This window comes from Empidonax traillii, unplaced genomic scaffold (genome assembly GCF_003031625.1).
Source record: "Empidonax traillii isolate 1590-97213 ecotype Southwest subspecies unplaced genomic scaffold, ASM303162v1 scaffold249:size1902748, whole genome shotgun sequence".
In the NCBI taxonomy this organism is placed as follows: Eukaryota; Metazoa; Chordata; class Aves; order Passeriformes; family Tyrannidae; genus Empidonax; species Empidonax traillii.
The window spans coordinates 1,068,320-1,089,921 of record NW_020955442.1 but is presented as its reverse complement, the minus strand read 5'-3'; the positions used below and the strand labels follow the sequence as shown (position 1 = coordinate 1,089,921).

The window sequence follows — 21,602 nt, the reverse complement described above, 5'->3', positions numbered from 1 at the left end:
GGAGCAAAACCTCCCGAAGCCAGTGAGGTTTGGGTCTGGCAGTGCTCCCTTGAGAGGCCTGAACGCAATAAGTGCTGTAGCTTCTTCCATGCTACTAACAATTGAGAGCAAAGCACCAGGAGCAGCTTCTCTAAAACCTTGTTTCTTGTCGCTCTCTAGGAAAATACATATTCTTCCCCTAGATGCAAGGCATTTAAGATGAAAAAAAGGACAGAAAAGTCCCCATTGGGCATACATAGGTAGAAGTACACATTTCTGGCATTTTGAACCTCGTTTATTCTTTGCTCCAATTAGTTACCTTGTCCTCGGTTCCTGACCAAATCCTTTATTGAGTATCCTAGTGAAAATAAATCAAATTTCATACTAGGAACATGGTGCTTTTGCTTGCCTACTTGCTTTTCTTTTTTTCTGTAGGGCGCTACTAAAAAACCCACATTGTTATTTAAATGTATAAGAATGCTGCTCTTGGCATTCATCACACCTCTTTGAATTGAGTCACAAAATTCATTATTCGCATTTTAAAGCCTCTTCTCGCTAACGAAATCAGTAACTGAGGTGTGCGTGTGTTCCTGCAAAGCACTGGTCACACCGATTCAAACTACACTGTCTATTCTGAGGATGCGGAGCGCTTTCTGAGGTTTCAAGTAAATCCCCTGCATAACCAGGAAAACAAAACAAAACAAAACAAAAAAACCCCACAGTATCTGAATCCAAGAGTGCATCTTCCAACAGAGTGCTGAGCTCTCGCTCACTGCGGGGGGCAGTTATGAGAGGATTTTAATGTTACCAGATTCATAGATGTTCTCCCGAGCTTAAGATCCCCAACAAAAAAAAGAGGAAGCCGTCTGTGTGTGAGGGCGAGCTCCATCCTCTGCGGATCCAGAAGCTGCTCAGGCACATAACCGAAATTTCTCATAGGCAGCATCTCCCGAGGATTTTCGCTCGCTCCTTTTGCCCAGCCCCCTTCAATTACTGCCCTTCGGAGGAACTTAGCGCTGCCTTGCTCTTGGCCAGCCGGTCCGTGTGGGGAGCTCCCTCCCTCCCTCCATCCGGATGCAGATTCTCCGCTGGATGCGGTCCGGGGGAGGGCCCGGCCCCGGCCGCTCCTCCCGTACCACCCGCCCCTTTCGTGCAGCGTAAATAAGTACGAGGCGGCCGCTTTCCGTGCTGCCGGCGGGGCTTGGCGAGGACTGGCCCGGGATTCCCCTCCCTCCGCCCCTTTACACGAGGTTGGGGCCGCGGTCCTGCTGCCTCCGGGGACAGGGAATCCCCGGTGCGGTGCCTGCCCCCGTCCGACGTGGTGCCTCTCCTCGTGCGGACAGAGATTGCTGGAAACCGAGGAAAGTTACTCCATTAAAGCCCTTTCCGTGGCTTCGGCTGCTCTTCTCTAATGTACGCAGAATAAAGGGGCGCGGGCGTAACTCTATGCATGTATTTATTTGAGCCGGGGCTAACCTCTGCCTGGTTTAGGGGTCGGTAGGCGAGTGCGTTCCGGCGCCCCGGAGCGCTGCGCCCCACGGCCGAGTGCCGGCTTCAGCTGTCGGGAGGACTTTCGACGCCGTTGGGCCCGAGCCGGCGGCAGGTTTTTTTTTCCCCCTCAAAGGCTGGGAATGCTTTAGCAGATTAACGAGCCCCGTAATCCCACGGGCGCCGGGTGCCGGCCTGCTTCGAGGTCACAGAGGGGGCTGCGGGCGGCCGGGGGGCTTCCCCGGCCAGCGGGCCCCCGCCCTCGCAGGGCCGGGGTGAGCGGGGCGCCCCCCGCCGCCGCCGCCCCCCGCTGACGCCTCTGCCTTTCCTTCCTGCAGCAGGGCCCGGGGGGCCGCGGCGCCCACCCGGGCGGCCCGGAGCCGCCGCCGCCGCCCGCCGCCCCGCAGCCGCGGGAGCCCTTCGCGCCCAGCCACGGCAGCGCCTTCCACCTGCCCGAGCCCCAGCACGCCGCCGCGCTCTACTACGCCAGCTCCACGCTGCCGGCGCAGCGGGTGAGCTCCCCGCTGCCAGCCCAGCCCGGCGGCTCCCCCACCAAGCTGCCGCGGGCCGGCTCCGCCGCCGAGGGCGCCGCCTACGCCACCGCGCAGCGCCTCTCCTCCCCGAAGCAGTCCCCCAGCCGCCTGGCCAAGTCCTACAGCACCAGCTCGCCCATCAACATCGTCGTCTCCTCGGCGGGACTGTCGCCGTCCCCCATCCGAGTGACCTCCCCGCCCACCGTCCAGTCTAACATTTCCTCCTCTCCTATCCACCAGTTAAGCTCCACCATCGGCACTTACGCCACCCTGTCGCCTACCAAGCGGCTGGTTCACGCTGCCGATCAGTACAGCAAGCACTCCCAGGAGCTGTACGCCACCGCCACCCTGCAGAGACCCGGCTCCCTCGCAGGTAAAACCGCGGCCGGCAGCGCCTCGGGTCCGCGGCGGGGGACGGGGGGTGCGCAGAGGCGGTGGGGGGCGAAGGACGGGAGGCGGGGTGGCAGGGCCGCCGGCCGGGGAGAGGCGGGGGGGAGCGGGGTGGGTTTGAAAGAAATCCGGTAAATGTAGGAGGATTGTGGGTGGGTTTCATCTCGGTTCGTGCCCGTAGAGGCAGACTGCCTGCCTGCTGCTTGAGGAAAGTACCTGACTTCTCCCGGCTCGTCCCGCCTTCCCGGCGCCGGGCAGGTGTGCGTGGTGCCGGGAGGGGTGCGGGGCTCGCCGCGCCGAGCTCCCCGCTGTGACCCGCGGTGCGGGTTTGTTACTATGGCGAATCCCTTCTCTGCCGCGATCAGAACCTGTGAGCCTTTTGCAAAGAATCGCGCATCCCCGGATTTACAGGCGATTCTGGCGTACTTGACAAGTTTGGGGTTACTTAGCAGGAACTCCTGGTGTACCGAGTCGTGACGAGTAATAGGTAGCGGTGATTTGGCTTCAAGTGCTCTTTGGGGAACAGGCAGTTACAGCTGATTTAATGTCTCTGTAACCGCAGACTTTGAGCAGATCCTAAGAAGTGAGATACTGGTGTGCTGTTCTCTAAACCATCTCTGTGCTAAACTGAGCATCCTTCAAGGGGTGGTTTTTTTGTGTTCTCAAAATTTCCAGTTTCATTGCTATAGTAACAGCTGCTATGCTCATATGTTCTCTTCTGTGACATAAATAGATTTGAAGATAAATAGGATACATAAAGAAGTTTAGCTGAGTTTATCGGTCAGGTACACAAGTTTCTTACTGGAGTTAAGATCTCATCCCCCTTTCTCCTCTTACCCATCTCCCCTCCCCCACTCCAGCTGTTGTTAGCATCCTATATAATTCCAATGTGTCTAAACATATACATTGAATTAACTGATAATAAAATAACGGTAGTAATCTATCTCCTTGTAAAACTATTTGATGGAGGGCTTTTTCATACTTAAAGGACAGGGATTTAGAAACTTTATATATATTTTTATATATATATATATATATAAATTTTAGAAAGTGTAAAGCAACAGAATCACTAAATAATGCTAAAATGGAGATCTTGGGGCACTTACATCAAGCCTGTTGTCAAATAGTCAAGCTTAAAATACAAAATGGTTTTTTTAGCAGTTATATTAGTCAAACTTCCCCCATTGTAGTCCATCATACTCTTGGCCACAGGTATAAAATACTGCCTTTGTAAAGAGAAAACTGAAAATTTAGAATTGCCACAGACTTTTTATTTAATGGCGTTTTCTAACTTCGTCCTGTAGCAAAAGTTGTTGGGGTATAAAAAGGCATGGAGGGACCTGTCAGCATCAAAGAACAGAGAAAAAAATCAATTTAGAACTTATATACCTGTGGCTATGAACTACCAGTATTTTCCTGATTTTTCTTATCTTTGTTCTAGGATAGAAGTCTTGATTTGGGAAGTTTCTAACAGGCATGGTCCATTTTTCTGTTTTATATACTTTTAGCAATGGAATCTGTATGGTATTGGGGTTTTGGTTTGTTTTTTTGGTTGGTTGGTTTGTTTGTTTGTTTTGTGTTTTTTTGAAGAAGAAGGCATCTTTGACAGCATTGCAGCATCAAATCTGTGATGATAGCTTAGTCAGAACTTGTTTCTGTAGGGTTTAAAGTCCATCATAATAACTCTTAAGGTGCTACGGTGTTGGAGAAGCTCTTTGTCCTAGTCTAGATCCAAGTTGTGATGTGAATTTAGGTTTTTTGGCCATTAGTGATTCTACAGGCATTCCTAATAGGGCCTTCTACTTCAATTTGAATAAAAGTTAAGAAACTGACATTCGTTTTCATGGACTGCTTTTAAACAAACGCTATTGATAAGAGTTCTTCTGCATCTTGCATAACCTGCGTCTTTTTAAAGCCTACTGCAGGGGGTTGCTCGATTCACTGATTTGTGGCTTTGGTGAGGGAAAAGCTTATACATACATGCATTTAGGAAGTGGCTGGTGTATTTTTGTGGGGATTTTTGTATGGAAGCAAAATAGTGATTGATCATTTGAGTTTCCTGTTTAGTTTGTAAAAATTGATAAACAGCATGAATTTTTCTGAGTGTTGGGTTGACCAGAACAAATATATCAATCTCCTGAGTCATTGTATTTCATAAGGATTTGCTTTAAGATATGCAAAACCTCTCTTTGTTTTATTTTATAACAAATGGAAAATCCTGTAATCTGAATAAGTATTAGGTGGCAGAAATGAAGAGATAGTATTGCTATTCGAAAAGAATCAGTGTAAGCAACAATAAGTTAATAAATACCTTCCCCCCCCCCCCCAGTGGTGACATGCCTTTCAAGTAGTCCTTGAAAGGAGCTCTATCACATGACCAATTCTTTTGCAAAGGATTCCTATTGTGTGCTCCCACCCCTTATTTTCCGTTTCCATTCTGAAGCTTGTTCCTCATGGCCTCCCTGCCATCCCGGAATTACACATTTGCTAGCAGTGTTAAGTGCCTGACTAATCTTCTAGACTTTCACTGGATTCCCTGAAGTCTATGGACTACACAGGGGCTTAAAATTAACATATGCTCTAGAGCTAGGCAGGATCAGATGGTACAGATACTACTAAAGCAACCTTTATTCTTTTTTTTTCTATGGGTATTTTTGCTCAGAACAGGTTTAGTATTTGAGTTGTATGTATATTATATTACTGCAGGAGCTTTTCAGTCATTATGTTAAAAATCAAATCCATTGAGAGGGAGAGCATGCAATTGTATTTTGAAAGGCGAATAAGGCTAATGTTCAATAAATAACATTTTTACTTTTTGTTCACAACATCCAAAGATGAGTTGAGGTTTTTTTGTGTTGTTTTATTTGTTCTTTTTGTTGTTGTTGTTGTTTTGGTGGTGTGTTTGCTGTTTTTTGTTGGGGTTTGTTTTTTTTTTTTCAAGAGAGGAGGAGGAGAAGTGGAGAATAGTTGTCACATTGCACTGATTGATGGTTTGCCTGCTGTGATTAATGTGAAATTATATTGGTATGTATGTGTCATCACAGGGATGATGTTATATGAAGTAATCTTTTTTTAATCTCTGGGAATAAAAAATTTATTATTTGTAGTAATTACTGGAAATACAAATAATACATTTGTTTTAATTATTTCTGCATTATATCAGAAATTTGTCCTGGAGCTGTCTAGTTCATGAGTACTACTGGGTTTCCGTGTGCTAAACAAACCAAATTGTATCACTGCCAGCCTTAGGTATTTGAAAGAGAAGACATTCAGATATGATCCATTTTTAAAAAGACTGAAATCAAAAGTTACAAAGATTGCCCAAAACATAATCTGTGTAAGACTTAACTGAAGAGATGGCATTTTTTATATTAATTTCCTACAAAGTCGATTATGAAACAACTTGAAATTATAAAAATGGCAATTCTTAGACTTCATCCTGAATTTCAAATGAGACATGCAACAGCATGCAATGACTCAGTTTTAACCGAGTAACCTTAGAAACGTCTTCAGAAATGGCTTTTAGTCTAGTTATACTTGAGCTGTTGCCATTGCCAAGTATGTGCGTGGATGGGTATGTGTGTACATGTGTATATAGTGATTCTGGTGAGTGTACACTTGCTGTGTTTATTCTTAGTCTAGCTGCTTCATTGCTATGATCTGCAATTACAGTTTTAAAAGTATTTTTCTGCTCTGCACCACTCCAAAGCATATTCAGTCATCTATTCAAGCAACAATTCGAATCTAGAAAGCACAGTTTGTAAATACCTTCTTGTAGCTTCCACACCTAGACTGAGCTGCAGAGTGCTGCTGTGAGCCAAACTCACCAAAGCAGCCCTTTTTGCCTGGAAGAAGAAGTGTGTAAGACAGCAAGCAGTAGAAACATCCCTTCAGGAGGCAGGTTGTCACATGGGTGCCCATTCTTCCTGTTCTCTTGAAGCATCTCCTGCTGGGCAGAATCAGATAGACAGTACTAGAGGAGTACTGAGTTTATTTAGGAGCAAAGGGAAAGGAGGCAGTCAAAGTGTGCCCTTGAGGTACTTTGTGCCTCAGGTTATGTGATGGGAGCAGTCCCTACAGAGCCACTCCTGTCTCTTCATCCAGGCTTAGGGAAAAGTAGGGACACCTAAGGCAGTAGAAAGTAATTTTATGCATTGCTTTATTAGGGAAAAAAAAAGAAAAAAAAAAAAAAAGAGGAAGATAATTATGTTTCAAGACTGCATCATGCTTCATAAGCTGTTCTAAAAGGTAAAGTTTAAGAAATGAGTATTGGTGTGAATCACTTTGTACAGTGTTAGGTGGAAAGAGTGTTATACAGCTATTCTTCATGTAGTGGTGATATGTTCCGCTGAAACAGGAGCTGCAGCATCCCTCTACACAGCCCTGGTGCCACTGCTGCTGAAAGCTTCAGTGCTCAGCCTAGTGTTTATAAATATAATCTTCTTTCAGTTCTCTGTAAAATCAAAATGAATTTTCCTTTCAGAGTAAGACTGTCTGTATGCATGTGTAGTATTAACAGTAAAATAACACTGGTTTATAAAAATGTGGCATGGGTTATTACATAAAATATGCTTTCCGCTTTAATGAGCAAAAAGTTCTAAGTTTATCAGTGTCTTAATTGGTTCCTTCTGCTCTTTCATCTGTTTTGTCTCACTCTTCTCCCTCTTTGCTGAGGACCTTACTTTGCCCTTTCTCCTTCTGTAAGCTTTTCATTGCATATGATGTGTTGAACCCTGATTTCCTGTTGAGATTTATGGCAGGACTTTTATTTGATGCTGAGTGTTGACATGTTTTGGCATTTCAGTGTGTAATCATAGTTGCTTCAGCAACTCTGTATGGGATAACTCATGTACATTACCACTAGCTTGGATTTAAGTTTCTTTTTGATTGCATGAAGATTTTGGATCGTCTGTACATCACTTGATAATTGCCTTTTTTAAAAATTATTTGGCTAAATGTTAGAATTCTCCAGTAAATGGTGGCGCACTATATATTTATGCTAGAATGGCTGCATTACTGTTAAATTACAGACAAAGTGAATCTAAATCACCCCAGAATTAAAAGTTCTCTGTGCCTTCAAATCCCCACCTGAGACACAGGGCTGAGCTAATAAAAGTCTAGATATAATGTACCATTGTACTTCTCTGGGCAGTCAAGGAAGAAAAATATTTGGATTTTTCTGGCATTAAGATAAGCTGCAGGATTTGGACTATCTATATGATTGATCATAACAAAAAGGACACTCAGTTGTTTCCCGTAACTGTTTTGTATTTTTACAGAATCCTCTGAGTATCTCTTTTAGAGAAGAAAATTGCTTCATTAATTTTAACCAAAGTAGTTTTCCATAGATTTTTTCTAATTTTTTTCCTTTGCTTTTATTAGCTGGAAAATTCCTTTATCTGCTGTCAGAACCTTTACACATGAGAACACTGTTAATGCTTCTTTGTTCTGGGACAGATGCTGCAGTTCTAGGATATTTTTTTTTCTTTTTCATTCTACCTTTTTTTTTTTTTTTTTGAGACTTTTTTCAGACAAGAAATCCAAATGTAAGATTTTGAATAATATCAAGTATTATTTCAGATATTAATCAGACACTTGGACTTTGGTATCTTTCTGATACAAAGTTGCTTGTTTCCACATTGTAACCTGAAGGTTAGCTATACTGATGTTGGTTTGGAGTTGATACAAATACACAACTCGTTGTTCACTTAGCTTTTCTTTGCTGCTAGTTCTACTTATATCTTCAGTGATAGGTATGTTTCTATTTGTTACAACCATTTACAATAGCACTCAATTCTAAGTTGGACAAGGTATCCAGAATGGACAGTATACAGCAAAAAAGCAGAAGGAATAAGGTGAAAGGCTTTGAAATATCTTATTCTTGCCATGATTTTTGTTCCTATATCTTTCAGATCCAACTTACATGAAATTATTTGCTTGTAGGAGAGGAGTAATTGGCAAGAGCCAAAAGCAGAGGCCCCGTATGCATGGATATGTCTTTGAGCTAATGAGCATGAGCTTTGGCTTTCAGCATGAGCAAACAGCAGAAAGATGCCTAAACTTGGGTCCTTTCTTGCACTGACCACAACCTTTCCCTTTGCTTCCCATTCTTGATAGTGGAAATCATTTGACTGGTTGTCCTGATGGCATTCCAGAGGGGTGTGAAATCAAAGAATATTGCAAACTAGCAAGCTTTTAAGCAAAGAGTACCAGTCTGCAACGTTGCTGAAAGTAGATTCAACTCATATGAAGCTGCAACTATTTTAACTTAATGACTGGGAAACTGACTGGCAGTGGCTGTTTCTGGGCTTTGAGGTGAATATGCTTCTGGGACTTACTAAGGCCTGTGCTGTTGCTTGTAACCAGGCACATGGTTGCTGGCCTCTGGTCCTGAAATTTAGCAGTGTTCCTGAGAAGGCCAGGATTCAAATGTAAGCATGTAAGTCGCTTGAAGGAATTTCTTAAGCATCAGAGCAGAGTTTAAAACATCTCTGGTTAAATACCTGTTGAGCAGGAGCATAAGGAGGAGATGAAGTTGGGCAAAAAGCTATCAGAGAAGTGTGTGTCCCTAGCAAAGGACGGTTAATCCAAGGAGCTTGAATTTGTCTGTCAGATTTTCTTGGCTCCTGAAATCCAGTGGAATATATGAAGTCAAAGAGCAGCGGTTCAGGAACCTCATTTTTATGGAACTTACATTAGAGCAGTGGAAATACTTTAACCAGCATTGGCACACCCTCTGATACAGCCGTGTCTTGGTTACATTGATTTGTATTCTGTTTAATATGTGAGATTCTAGGAAGGGACTAGGCCCTCATAAGCGATTATAAGTCCAAACTTTTGGGTCTTAAGGGCATGCCAGTGAGGCTGAGTCTTGTCTGTGCCTGTTACCCCCCATTTTTGCCTTCAGATCTCAATAGTGTCCTCATGTATCTGTTGTCCACTTCATATGCCAGGAGTATGATTCTGTCTTTGGCCTCAAACTCACTTTTTCAGAGCAGAAGGGAGTGCTGTTGTAGGGGGTAGGGATTATAAGGCAATGGCAAGGTCCCCTTCTATCAAATTTCAGATACTCAGGCTTTTGTGGCATCAGTGAAAATTTTTGCTTATGCTGTATGATCTAACTTAGGATGACTGTGCTTGTCTTACTTGTGCACTGGGGAAAGAAGGCACATGTGAAAACTGTAGCTTCCTCAGCATCTGAAACCCTGTTGCAAGGCCTTATCCAATAGTCTGGAAATGTTTATTGCAAAATTATTGATAAAAACTTACAAATCTTTGGTCCATCTTGGTGTTCAGGTATTTCTGAGAAGTGAAAACATGTCCTTCATTTTTACTGTGGTGGAAAACATATCTTTTCCAGTTGCTGTTGCACAGAAACTGTTTGCAGTAGATGGAGTGGCTGAGATCTAGAAAGTCAGTATGTGGCTCATTAGTAGTGTAAGCATTCATTTCTTGAGTTATCTAATAGCTTTATGGTTTTTGTGTGTACGCACCATCTTTAAAGCAGTGAAGGTACCTCTGATCAAAAGTAAGTAACTATGGCAGGAAGAAGATTGGAAAATGAGCAGTTGAGAAAGGCTCCCTTCATTTAACACCAGAACTTGAGTGGGGAGATACCCATGTCTGCCCATGCTAGATGCAGAGCGCCCGTATGTAAAACATATTCCCTGTCAGTGGTAGCAGCTGCCAGAAACTACACTGTACCAAATTTGATCTATGACCAATCATGGGAGATAAATGAGGCAATTTTCCCAAAATCATAGGGTCAAATTTGAAGATCACCTAGATATGGACCCAGAACAGAATACTTGTTTTATATAAAAATGATATTGGAGAGGACAGAGATACTGTCTGATGATAATGAATTCAAGGAACTGTACATTTTCATAAGTGGTTAGAAGCAAAAGTCAGAATTTAATATGCTGAAATGAGGACCAAGTGATGACTAATCTTACAATTATAAGGCATGGCATATGAAACTGCTAGTCAGATCACATAGATTTTTAATAAGTGCATCAAGTTGCAACTTACACACTGTAAGTGATGAGTAGTGTTCCTGCCCATGGCAGGGACTTGAAACTAGATAATCTTTAAGGTCTCTCTCAATCTAAATCATTTATCATTCTATAACAGAAAAGTGGTATATTAGTTGGAATACAAGTGGTTTTAGATCTCGGGCCACTCTCCCCTTACTGCATTTGTTTTTCTGTATTTACTTCCTCTATAGTTTATGCCTATATCTTCCTTTACCCTCTCTGTCCAATCTGGGTGCAAACCATCCCTTTTATCAACTAGACACTTCTGCTACTCTCAGGTGGTAAAACCTTTTGATCATAGAACTAAAACTGTCCCTGAGTTACAGGAGCATTGCCTGTGAGGAAAGGAAGGGCGGAGAAGGAGCTGTGACCCTCTAATACCCAGGGAGATTTCCTGTGACTGGAGAGCAAAATGACACCTCTCCATGGGGTCTTTCCCAACCCACAACTTCCCTGAGCATCCTGGTTCAACAGGGGTACAGTCATGTTCACATTTGCTCACCAAAAGGTGTCATGAGCTCTTCAAAGTTCTGGGAACATGGTCTGCAAAGGAGGCTGAGTTGGACTCTTTCAGATACTTGGGCGGGGGAGGGGGGAGAAGAAAGGCAGGGGGAGGGAAGGAAGAAGGTGGAGGGAGACAAGATGACAGCCCTTTGTGTGTAGGGCTAATATGCCCTGAAGAAAGGGAGATCTGAGTAAAAGAAAAATTGGAGACCAGCTAATAACAGTGCTTTTTGGACATTACAACAAAAAACTGCTAGGATGATACAAGACATGAAAGTAGTAAATGGTTAATGGGATAATTTGCAACATGAGTTCTCCAAAAAGAGATTGTACTGGAATAACCTGCTTACTGACCTTTTCTTAGATTATATCTGACGTCTTTCTATTTCCTGTCAGGGCTTTGAGCACACATTTTCTGTAATGCCACTTGGGAAATGTTTAGTTAAGCTGGAGAAGATGGATATTCTTCCAAGATTGTAGTTGGGCAGGCACCTGGGTAAAGGAACATTGTCAGTTTGGCATTTTGAAAATGGAAGTAATGGAAAGGAAGGGTGCTACTAAGAAAGTCCCACAAGGAGGACTCTTTTGGCCACTTGAAAAATACTTTTTCATTTTATGATCTTGACAGAAAACACTGAAATAAGCCAAGGAAACTTCTTGATAGTGGAATATTAAGAGGTATTTTCCAAAGAGAGGGAGAGAAATCCTGTGTAGAAAGAGTTTTACAGATTGGAGGGAAAGAATAGAATTGGAGCCAAGGTAATAATGCACCTAACAGGTAGTTACATACTCTGTATCTTTGGCTTCAAACAAGAGTAGGAGAAGACCCATGTGACCTGCTTGAGTAAGCACATCTCAGCCACCTGTATTGGTAACATAATAGAATATTTCATGGCTTAATCACATAACAAGCAATACTGGGAGCGTTATATAGAGTTAGAACTTTGTCCTGTATGGTGAACTGTATACAGCTGTGACCCTGTGTAGGCAAGAGGGACTCTTTCCAGCTGTCTTCTCTTCTGAACTGTCCTGCATGAATGATCAAGAAATGAAGAAGCTTCTTGTACATATACCTGACTTGCTATGTTTCCTTCTTTTCTTAACAGAGGAAAGGCTGCTAGGTCATACAGCTGCTGTTAGTAAACAGAGGTTATGCACTAAGACTGCTGAATCCTGGCAAGAATAAATAATTTGATGAAGGATTTGCCAGTCTTTCTTAAAAGACAAGATTATTTGAGCCCCTGGCAGGTTTTAGGATAGCACATTCCTACCCATGGTGGAGAGGGCGGGTTGGAACTAGATGATCCTTAAGGTTCCTTCCAATCCACACCTTTTTATAGTTCTGTGATTCATCTCTGACCAAAAACAGGAGTGTGACCAAAAGGTGTCTTCTGAGTAGTTTTTTTTCACCAGCACTCTTTGCTTTTGGGGCTTTGACTAACCAAACATTATGTGGGATTTTTGTGAGCTAGTGCTCCTCCTTTTTCCCCTCAAAAGATTTGAAACCAGTTTCAATTGAATAAAATGACCCTTGGGCCACAGTTGCACTTTGTCTGGTCTCTGAGCAAGCTTCAAAGTTTTCAAGGTTTATTCATCAAAATTTTGCATTTCTTCCAGTCTGAAGTTGAAGTTCCTGTCTAGCTCATGTCATCCTTTTCTGTGTTGCATCTTGAGCTGCTTTTGGCAAGAATCAAGCTAATGCTGAATGCAACTGAACAGTCTCCTCCAAAGTAATTTAATTTGTGTCCTACCCAGCTTAAGCTCCTATCTTGTGAGTCCAGGAGTTCAAGAATTAACTGTTTTAGCTGAAAATCTTTTTTTCTCCAAAGTTTTTCAAGGCTGTGATGTCACTGCTTTTTTCAGTCTGCGGTAGATTTTGGACTGCTTTGGTAAAATCAGGCAAAACTTAATGCACATGTCTTCAGCCGGCCATATGGTCATGGAATTGTTGGCTTCACAGGTAAGGCATCCATTTGGTATGCAAATTGGGTCAATTTGCATTTGTGAATAACTAGGAACTAAGTGACAGTTCAGAATGCCTCAAGTGTTTGTCCCTTTGGACCACGCATCTCATTCTTCTAATTGAAATTACTTTAAAAGACTGTTTTGAAGCAGAAGGCTTCCAGTGAACTGCCCTGAACACATTTCTGAGGCTCCTTATCTTAGATCTGCTTTCTTTTTGCCACTGACTTGCTTTCACCATTTGTCTCCTGCAGCATTTGTCATGACCACTTTGTTTTAGCATGGACTCTCTCCTGGAGTGACAGGACTCTTTCAGTTTGCGGTCCTTTCCTTGCCATGCTTTTCAGGGTTAATCTGAATTTGTGAGATTTAACAGTACATTGCATAGTCCGTTTTGCTAGTTTTGTTTCTTTTCTTCTGTTGTCTCTCTTTTTTTCTTTAAGTTCCTGTTAAAAAAACCCAAACCTGTAGCCATCCATTTCTTCCTTTGCTTGCTGCTTATTGTGGAAGGATTTACATGAGATATTTGAATTTTTGGGAGTAGGATTCTAAATGCATACTATTTTGTGATTTCTTTATTAGTAAGCATAATGAATTAAAAGAGAAAACTCTATTTTATGGGATACAGTGACTCTTCCAGCGTAAACTTTGCTTAAGTCCTTAAGCTACTCATGTCATGGTGGTAACAGTAGTCCTTTTCTTTGTCTCTACGCTCAGCGTTTCTTTTATTTAGAGCAAGCCTGTTAGAATTGCTTTAGATTATAACGATTTGAATAATAGGAGATTATTTTGAGTGTTTTAATAGAGGTCTCAATGTGTACATAATGAAAACAACCTAAAATCAGCTTGAATAATGGTATGATAATCTATTGAGCATAACTGTAAGAGTGAATAATTGCTGGTCTAAACTTTGTTGCAGGCATAAGTAAATTCTTTAGTTAGATTCCATTCAAATTGATCATGTATGCATTTAATAAAAGCTACATGTTTTAACTCTCATGTTTTAAATGCAGTGAGTCTCAAATGGATAATGAAAACTTAGTGAGTAATACAGTGTGTTACAGAATATCCAGAGATGTCTTCCCTTTCTTGAAAAAAAAAGGCAAAGATAATGACTCCATTTTTTTCTCCTGGAATGTTACAGACTTATATCTCATGTCTTGGTGAATTCTAGAAACTGGGGACTGCAAGCAAACATTCACTGAGGAGGAGACAGACATGGGTAGGAGAAAGTGTTTAATGTTCTGTCAAAGGTAACTTTACATAAAAGAACAGTGCTACCTGATGCTTTTCTCTATTCTCTTAGAGAAAGGCAAGTTTGAATACAAAGTGTTACCAATAAAATTTCCAAAAGTTAATATTGTTCACACGTCTAATAATATGCAGTCTTGTAGTAAAAGGAATTGCAAGAGATACGTTGAAAACACTCTTCTGTGAACAAACCCCAGGTGTGATGTCTTGGATTTCAGCTGTATCTATCAGACTGGAACATAGGTTTGCAAAAGAAGTATGAACAATATTCATGATAAGTTAATACTTTAGAAAAGGTGCGTGTATGGTCAGGATTCATGGGAACAATCTTTTTGCCTCTTCCCTGTTAGCAAGAAACCACCTGCTGGAACTGTGTACTGCCAGGAATGACTGTACAATTAGTTAAAAATTCAAATTTCCCACAAAAGCCAGTTGAGGAATACTGTAGTTGGGCAAACTTGACACTTCATTACCCAACTGACTTTTGCTTTCTGGTGTTATCTTTTCCACAGTGTTACACAGTGACTTTTTGTGCCTTTGGGAACCACTGTTCCACAAAGCACCTTCCTTGTCAAGTTCTCTGAAAATCTCGAGACTTTCACTTCCAGTTGGATTTAAGCTCTAGATATTCTTTCTGTTCTGTGTGCAGCGAAGAGCTGATGTGGAAAGGCTTTCCCCTTCCCCCTGCACCAGAGCTGCTGTGAGAACTTGCACCATTTAAGGTTGACTGAGCTGATGTTCACTTTGGGGGAAGGTTGAGAATTGCTTTTTTTTTAGATGCTATGCTTTTCCACAGTGTTAAGCATGATCAGGAAGTTAAGTTTTCACTGGCAGGTATTAGTGCAATAGTGCTTGATTTGTTTTGCTGGAGGCAGAAGCACTTTTTAGCAAATCATTCATGCTGCTGGAAGTGGTCTCTAGCCATACAAAGATCTATGGAGTTTCGGATGTTTACCCTACTCTGCTGCTTAAGGAGCAGAAATTGAGTCCCCAAGTTTGCCTTATGGTACAGCCTTGTGTCTCAGGGGAGCAAGGAAGACCTAGCTTTGGGGAGTTAAGGACACACTGCTCTTCTCTTGGATTTACAATTCTTGTCAGAGAAGCGTTCACTGTAAGGTTTCACAGAATATCCTGTAGAGGGATTTTTTTCCTGGATATTTGCTTCTGGGGCGCGTCTCACCGAATACACTAGTATTTCTTTCCTTTGCTTGCTGAATTGTATCTATTGCACCTGCATTATTAGCATAGAGCTAACATAAGCTTTTACAGTTCAAAATGTGAAATAATAAACTTTTATCTTTTCTAAGATCAAGTTATTTAGTGAAACTTCAAAGTTGTTTTCTGCTAAAAAGGCTTGATATTGTTTTCAATTGTCATGAACCTGTGGTGAACTATTCAAACAGCTTATGCGTGGCTGCTTGGCAGTGTTGCTTAGTAACATCATCCTGTTGCTGAGGCACTCAGCCCTCAGTCAAAGTGCTTAGTGAGCAGGAAAGTTAGGAACAGTGATTTGTATCACCAGATTGCAGTATCTGTCCCATTCGTGCACAGGACTTCTTTTCCATTTTTGTAAAATTGGCAGGGTTGAGGGCCATGGAAGAGGCAGCACTTAAGAGATGGGAGTGGAAAAAAACAAACAAACAAAACCAAAATCAAAACCAAAGCAACACCCAATGTGATCATTCTGTTAATAGTTTTTAAAAAATAATCTATCACTTTCATTTCTTGCTGAAGGCAAGTTGTTGTTGCTGTGTGGTAGTGGTTGTTTTGGGGGAGTCTTTGTTTTTCGTTCTCTCTTCAGTGACAGTTCCCTAGATGAGAAATGAAATGGGAATTATCTCCCTGAACTTGTCTGTCACATTTAATCTGCTGTTTCTTCCTGGCTATCTTTGCCTCTTATCTCTTTGCTTGCAGTCACACTTCTCTTCTTCCACTAACAATTTAGTTTTGATAAAATGTTTTAAGCAGGTGAATGCTTTTTAACAGAATGAGGACAGTAGCAGAAAGAAGAAAATGCTTGGTAGGAAGCACAAATTTTTGGTATGGGTTTTCTCTGTTTTCCCTAGATTTTTAGAATTATAATACCTGATACAGTACTCTGCAGTAAAGTCATATTGTGTGGCTAAAATCATGGGCAGTGTAAGAAAATATTTTTAGCTTTATTTCCTTTTAAATATGCTTAAGATTGTAATTATTTCAGTATTTGGTTAAAATCAGGTTTAAATGGGATAAAAACTATCCAGATGCTTCTTTTAAGACATAGTAAGCTTTATCAAATGACTTTTAAAGTTTATTTTGCACCTTTTTTTTACACTTAAAGCATAATCCTTTTTTTTTTTCAATTCTTCCTTTCTTTATTTTTAGCACTGATGTGAAAAATGCTAGCCCTAGGTCAGACATTGGTTTTGCGGTGTCCCTTAAGCAGCCAAAGCCAATCTGTTTTGAGGAGACTTTCCTAAGATACTTAATCTGGTTAATGGACAAATTATGTCTGGGAAATTCTGCAGTGTGAGCTGAACGTGGCAGTATCCTGACGGTGACACTTACAATAGGTTTGACAGTGCAGTGATAGTTTGCAAGTCACATACTAGACCATGCATCATATTACATTTTAATATTTTAAGTAGAAAACTTGAGGAAAAAAGCAGTCTAAGATACTGACAGGTGTGACAAGTATTTTCCTTCAGTTTTGGGGGCCTTAATGTTGCAGCACATACTTATTTTGTGGTGATCTCCTATGGCGTGGACCAAGGATGCCAAAGTAGCATAACCATGGGTTTTTTTCAGACATCCAGAGTTGAACATAAGTTGAAAGACATCATGTGTAATTAGGCAATTCAGAGATGGCATTATTTCCTTCTTTATTCATACAAATAATCCAAAGTCACAGAGAGGATGGTGTAGTGAAAATGGAAAAAGAATGTAAAGAGAGAAATCAATTTTAATTCTGAACTTTCATTAGTTAATCTTTAATTTCGATACTTAGGGAAAGAAAAAATTGATACATTTTGTGTTTCTGTGTATGTAAAAATCTACACAGGTGAGAATTCTGTGTTTAAGAAAAATCTAAACCCACTTGAAAAGAATTCACTACAGACTGTATTCTGGTTCTAGTGAATGCAGATCTTTGGTATGCTAGGGGCACAAGCTGACGTACCCAAGGTGTGCATTAGCTGGTACTGCCATATGGCCTGTCATGTCTTACTGGTTAATTTAACCATCTGTCATGTCTTAACAATTTGTATTCACTTTCAGTACTTGGGTTAGAAGTGTTTTCTTCTCTTTGGTACAGTAATTTTCATCACATAGTGCTGTTATATTCCCATTGCCTATGTTTTATTAGATTTATTTATAGGAATATTTGTTGTAGATCTCTTTTTCCAATGCTGTGAGTAGAAGATTCAGGTATTCAGACAGGCATTTCGGAGATGTTTCTGCATAAATTTCTGGCATTAAAAAAAGCATCAAAAGTCGAGCTGTGAATGTTTGGTTCTTCTTCTCCCCCTGTTCACTTCTAATTTTGCACTTGTGTTCACATTGACACCTTTACTATGTAAGTTAAAAGAGGTTAGTGTCTGTAGAACAGGTTTCACTACATATGAGTTCAGAGTAAAAATCCTGCTATTCATATCCTCTTTCTCACATGTTGCTTTTTCAGAATTACAGTGAAGCTATGCCCTGATCTACTGTATTTATTTATTTATTTATTAAGGACAAGCATTTCAGGACAAGTATCTAAGATAAAACTTATATCAAAAAGGGTTTTCAGCCTCGATGCACTATTTAAATCAAAAAGTTCTTTCAGTCCTCCAAAACCCATGCAATATACCAAAGCCACAAAACTGCTGTGATTCCCTTTTAGCTTCTGTGCTTGCAGCACCTTATCTCAATGTTGGGCTTATTGCAATTTTACCATGGTCTAGAGTTGGTTTTGTTGCTTGGTTTGTTGTTTGTTAAACTTGTGGTCTAAGCATAGTTGTCATTATATTTAAAATTAAAAAGTGAGGCAGCCAGTTGTGGATCATCAATCCTCTTTGTTAGGAAGTTGTATCTTCTGAGTGCAAAGTGTTATAGTGTGTTCAGAGTCTGATTTTGATACTTAGAGCCTCAAATAGCCAGAAATCTACTGTGTGTTGAAAGGTCCTTTGTTGCAACAAAGGTAAGTTAAATCTTGTAAACACATTACTGATAAGTGGTCATAGAATGGTTGTTGAGCTTCATCTTCAGCTCATGTATCATTAATGGTATTACATAAAGGAAATGTTTAACAGGACTCTTGATCAATGTATTTAGCGATGGAGGATCTTTAAATTAGGGCTGAATGGTTTATCTGGTCAAATCTGAATATCTTTCTTAATGTTGAGATGATCACTTGCGTATTTCACGCTTCCAATGAGCTCTTTAATCCTGGAGAGAAGGGCAGTACCGTATGCTCCTGCTATTGGAGATATTTAGAGAGTGTCGTATAGGGCTTCTTCTTAGGGCTGCTACAGGGTAGGTGGACTTGTTGTAAAGGCTTTCACAAAGAGCAAAAATAAAAGTTATTCAGGCATTATTAAAGCATATGTAAATGCCTGTGAATCCATTCATTTGAGTAGTTTTAATGTCTTTAGTTCCTTGAAATGACAAATACTGCCAATAGAGTGGTCTACTTCATTGATCTAAATTGTCAGATTATCAGTGTCATTCAAATGTGTCTGTTGTATTTATTTCTTTGACAGCCTGCACAAGCTCTGAAGAGTAATTAGGGATTATTTTATGTATTTCTCTTATGTTACACCTGTCTGATTACAGTATTTATGTTCATTTGGAAAGTGAGACTTCATCAAAAATGAATATTTTCCTAGGAAATAACTTTCACTATACTGCTGAGGAACTTATCTGAATAATGTGGAAACCTCTAGCTAGCAGGCTGGGGGGTTTTAAGAGTAAAACGTGGAGATGTGACTTAGTGATCCAGTTAGGTAGGACTGCACTCTTCATGGGTTCTTTCTGTTGCGGCTCTTGAATGTAAGAAGGGAGCAAATACCACTGCATGTAGGAAAGTGTATTTTTGTCTGGCCAGTTCTAGGTTATCATTGCTGCCCTAATCCAATTCACCTGGCTAGGGGCTCAAATAATATCCCTGCTGAAACCTGACCACAGACTACTTTTACAAGCTCCACAGAGATGCAGAAGGGGCATTTCACCTTTCAGGTTTCAGTCTTGGAGACTTCAGAACACAGAGAAGACTTCTGTATGCTTTTGTTCTTACAGTTAGTAAGCTTCTGCTAAAAAAATTTTTTTTTTTTAATTGTGATGACTCTGGCAGCTGTTTTATAGTCTTATAATCTTCTCTATACCTTCTGCTGTGATGCATCTCCAGCACTACAATTAAATAATTTCTCAGTGTTTTGTCAAACACAATTGGACTACTGGAGGAATTAATAATCAGATGGTTTCTTGAACCCCTATGTAACAGTTTACATCTTCTCAATGGGTTTGAATTTGTTTACTTGTTTTTATCATTAATCTAGAAGGGAGAAAAAAAACTCACTTCTCCACAACCATGATCATAAAAGTTCTGGGTCTACTCTGATGCTAGATACATAATCTGTAATTAACAACTTGTAGGACTGAAAATTTATTAATGAGTTGTCTTTGAACTTGAAAGTAGACTGGTCTGTGAATGAGCTTGACGTCTTATAGTTCTTCAAGGGAAAAACAGCATTACTGTGAAGGCAGGTTGGCCAATGAGTGGGGAAGAATCCATTTTCAGAATATGCAGGAGAAATGTGTGTGGCATCACTGTTTTGATTTCAAGCAACCCAGAGAGGTGCAGTGTATGAGATGGCAGCTGGTTGAAAACAGGGTTGGGATGAGTGCAGTTTGGGGTGAGCCATGCATTTGTAGTGCCTCTAGGTTTAGGGAAACCACTTCTCGACCTCCCTGAGTATGAGAGGGCTTGTGGGCCTTGTAAATCGATGTTTTATTGCTTCCTAGTAATATATTGATTGCTGCTTTTCCATTCTGACCTTGCTGCTTTTCCAACCTCTGTGATCTTTAGACTGCAACAATGACAGTTTTTTTGAAGCCAGTGATACAGATCAGCTTGCTGCTCCAAATACGAAAGGATGTAGCTGTTTGCTGCTAACACAAGATACAGGCAGGAGGCGTGTTATACCTCTCTCCTTCTCAGTACATCAGTTCTTTGAATTCATGGTCTTAACTGTTTTTCCAGTGTCTTCCAAAGCAGCAGAATATGGTGGAGGGCTGTGTGTGTGGTTGAGGCATGATGCAGTTGTCTGAAATTCATAAGTTATCTGTGTGACCTTTCCTGGATACAGTATAGCACCGGCAAAAAAGACAACTGGTGGTATAACAGCTATTGGTTAGTTGATTTTAATGTTTAAAGAAAATGCACAGTAAAAACCTGTTGCTTCTCAGTTGAGACTTGAATAAGTTAATATATGTAAAAACTTTAAGAGCAGTAAAAAAGAAATTTTAACCAAAACCAACTTGCTATTCCAGTTTTTTAAATACCAACTTAATAAAAACGTTAAAAATTATAATAGTGATACACCTTTTTATAAGTCTTCTGATTTTTTTTTTTAAACTAGATTTAAGAACTTCAAAGGCTGTTAGTATTTTGTGTTTTAGTATTGATACCTGATAATTTGGAAGTAGTGTATTAAAATTGCTCACAGGAAAATATCGGTTTTGCTTGAAACTGAACATGTTTAAGAGACAGGCTTTAAAAAGCGTACTCACATTCTGATGGCCTAAATTTCTGAAATTTAAAAGTGGGTTTGTATTTAAAATGAAAATATTTTAGTTACCTGTTGAAATCTTAGTTTTCTTGAAATGTTAGAGGAGTAGTGGCAGTTATTCCCTGAGACAGTTTTAACTCTTGAAACATTTTGGGGGGATGTTCAGCCATAGCCTTGTTATTTAGATGACTTCAAGTTATTTTTAGGTTGCCACTTAACTGACTTTGGGCAAGTGATGTTTTCTTTAATGTTTGTCACATCTTCCTTGTCTTATTTGCTTGAACTGTAATGTGTTTTGATCAAGAAGTTTCTCTGGTTATACATGTGTTTGCTGCTTACTACAGTAGTGTTACAGTCTTAATCACACCTGCAGTTTGCAAATAAACGTCTTTTTAATATTGGCATAATAAAATAATAAACTAAGCTTCAATTTAGTGTTAGAACTATTGGTATAGTATGAAGGAGGTTGAATAAAGCCCACCTCACGAGAAGATTACCACCACTGTTTGAAAACATGTTAATATCTGGGTTATACTGACACTAAATTCAATGGGAAAAATCTCTCAGATCACGAGAAACAGGATTAAGAAAAAAAAAATCTATTGTTCCAAAAAGCATTGTTAATTTGTAAGTGGACGGAAGAATTGTAAAACTCTTAGATGGGTGTGTAATTCTTTGCTCTGTAGGAAGTCTGGTTTGTTGATCCCAAT

The 21,602-nt window shown here is 40.6% G+C and overlaps 1 protein-coding gene across 14 annotated transcripts in view; it reads left to right on the top strand.

The window, feature by feature from the left end:
- CTNND2 (catenin delta 2) overlaps positions 1 to 21,602 on the top strand; it is a 644,208-nt gene that overhangs the window by 365,346 nt on the left and 257,260 nt on the right. For 8 of the 14 annotated variants that reach the window (XR_003571787.1, XM_027889022.1, XM_027889019.1 and 5 more), the window contains one exon: positions 1,806 to 2,373. Coding sequence is in view for 13 of the 14 variants with exons in the window: in XM_027889022.1 (XP_027744823.1) it covers positions 1,806 to 2,373 (568 nt within the window). In the remaining variant the exon portion in view is untranslated. The remainder of the gene's footprint in view (positions 1 to 1,805; positions 2,374 to 21,602) is intronic. The other 6 variants (XM_027889023.1, XM_027889020.1, XM_027889025.1 and 3 more) reach the window with 2 other exon arrangements.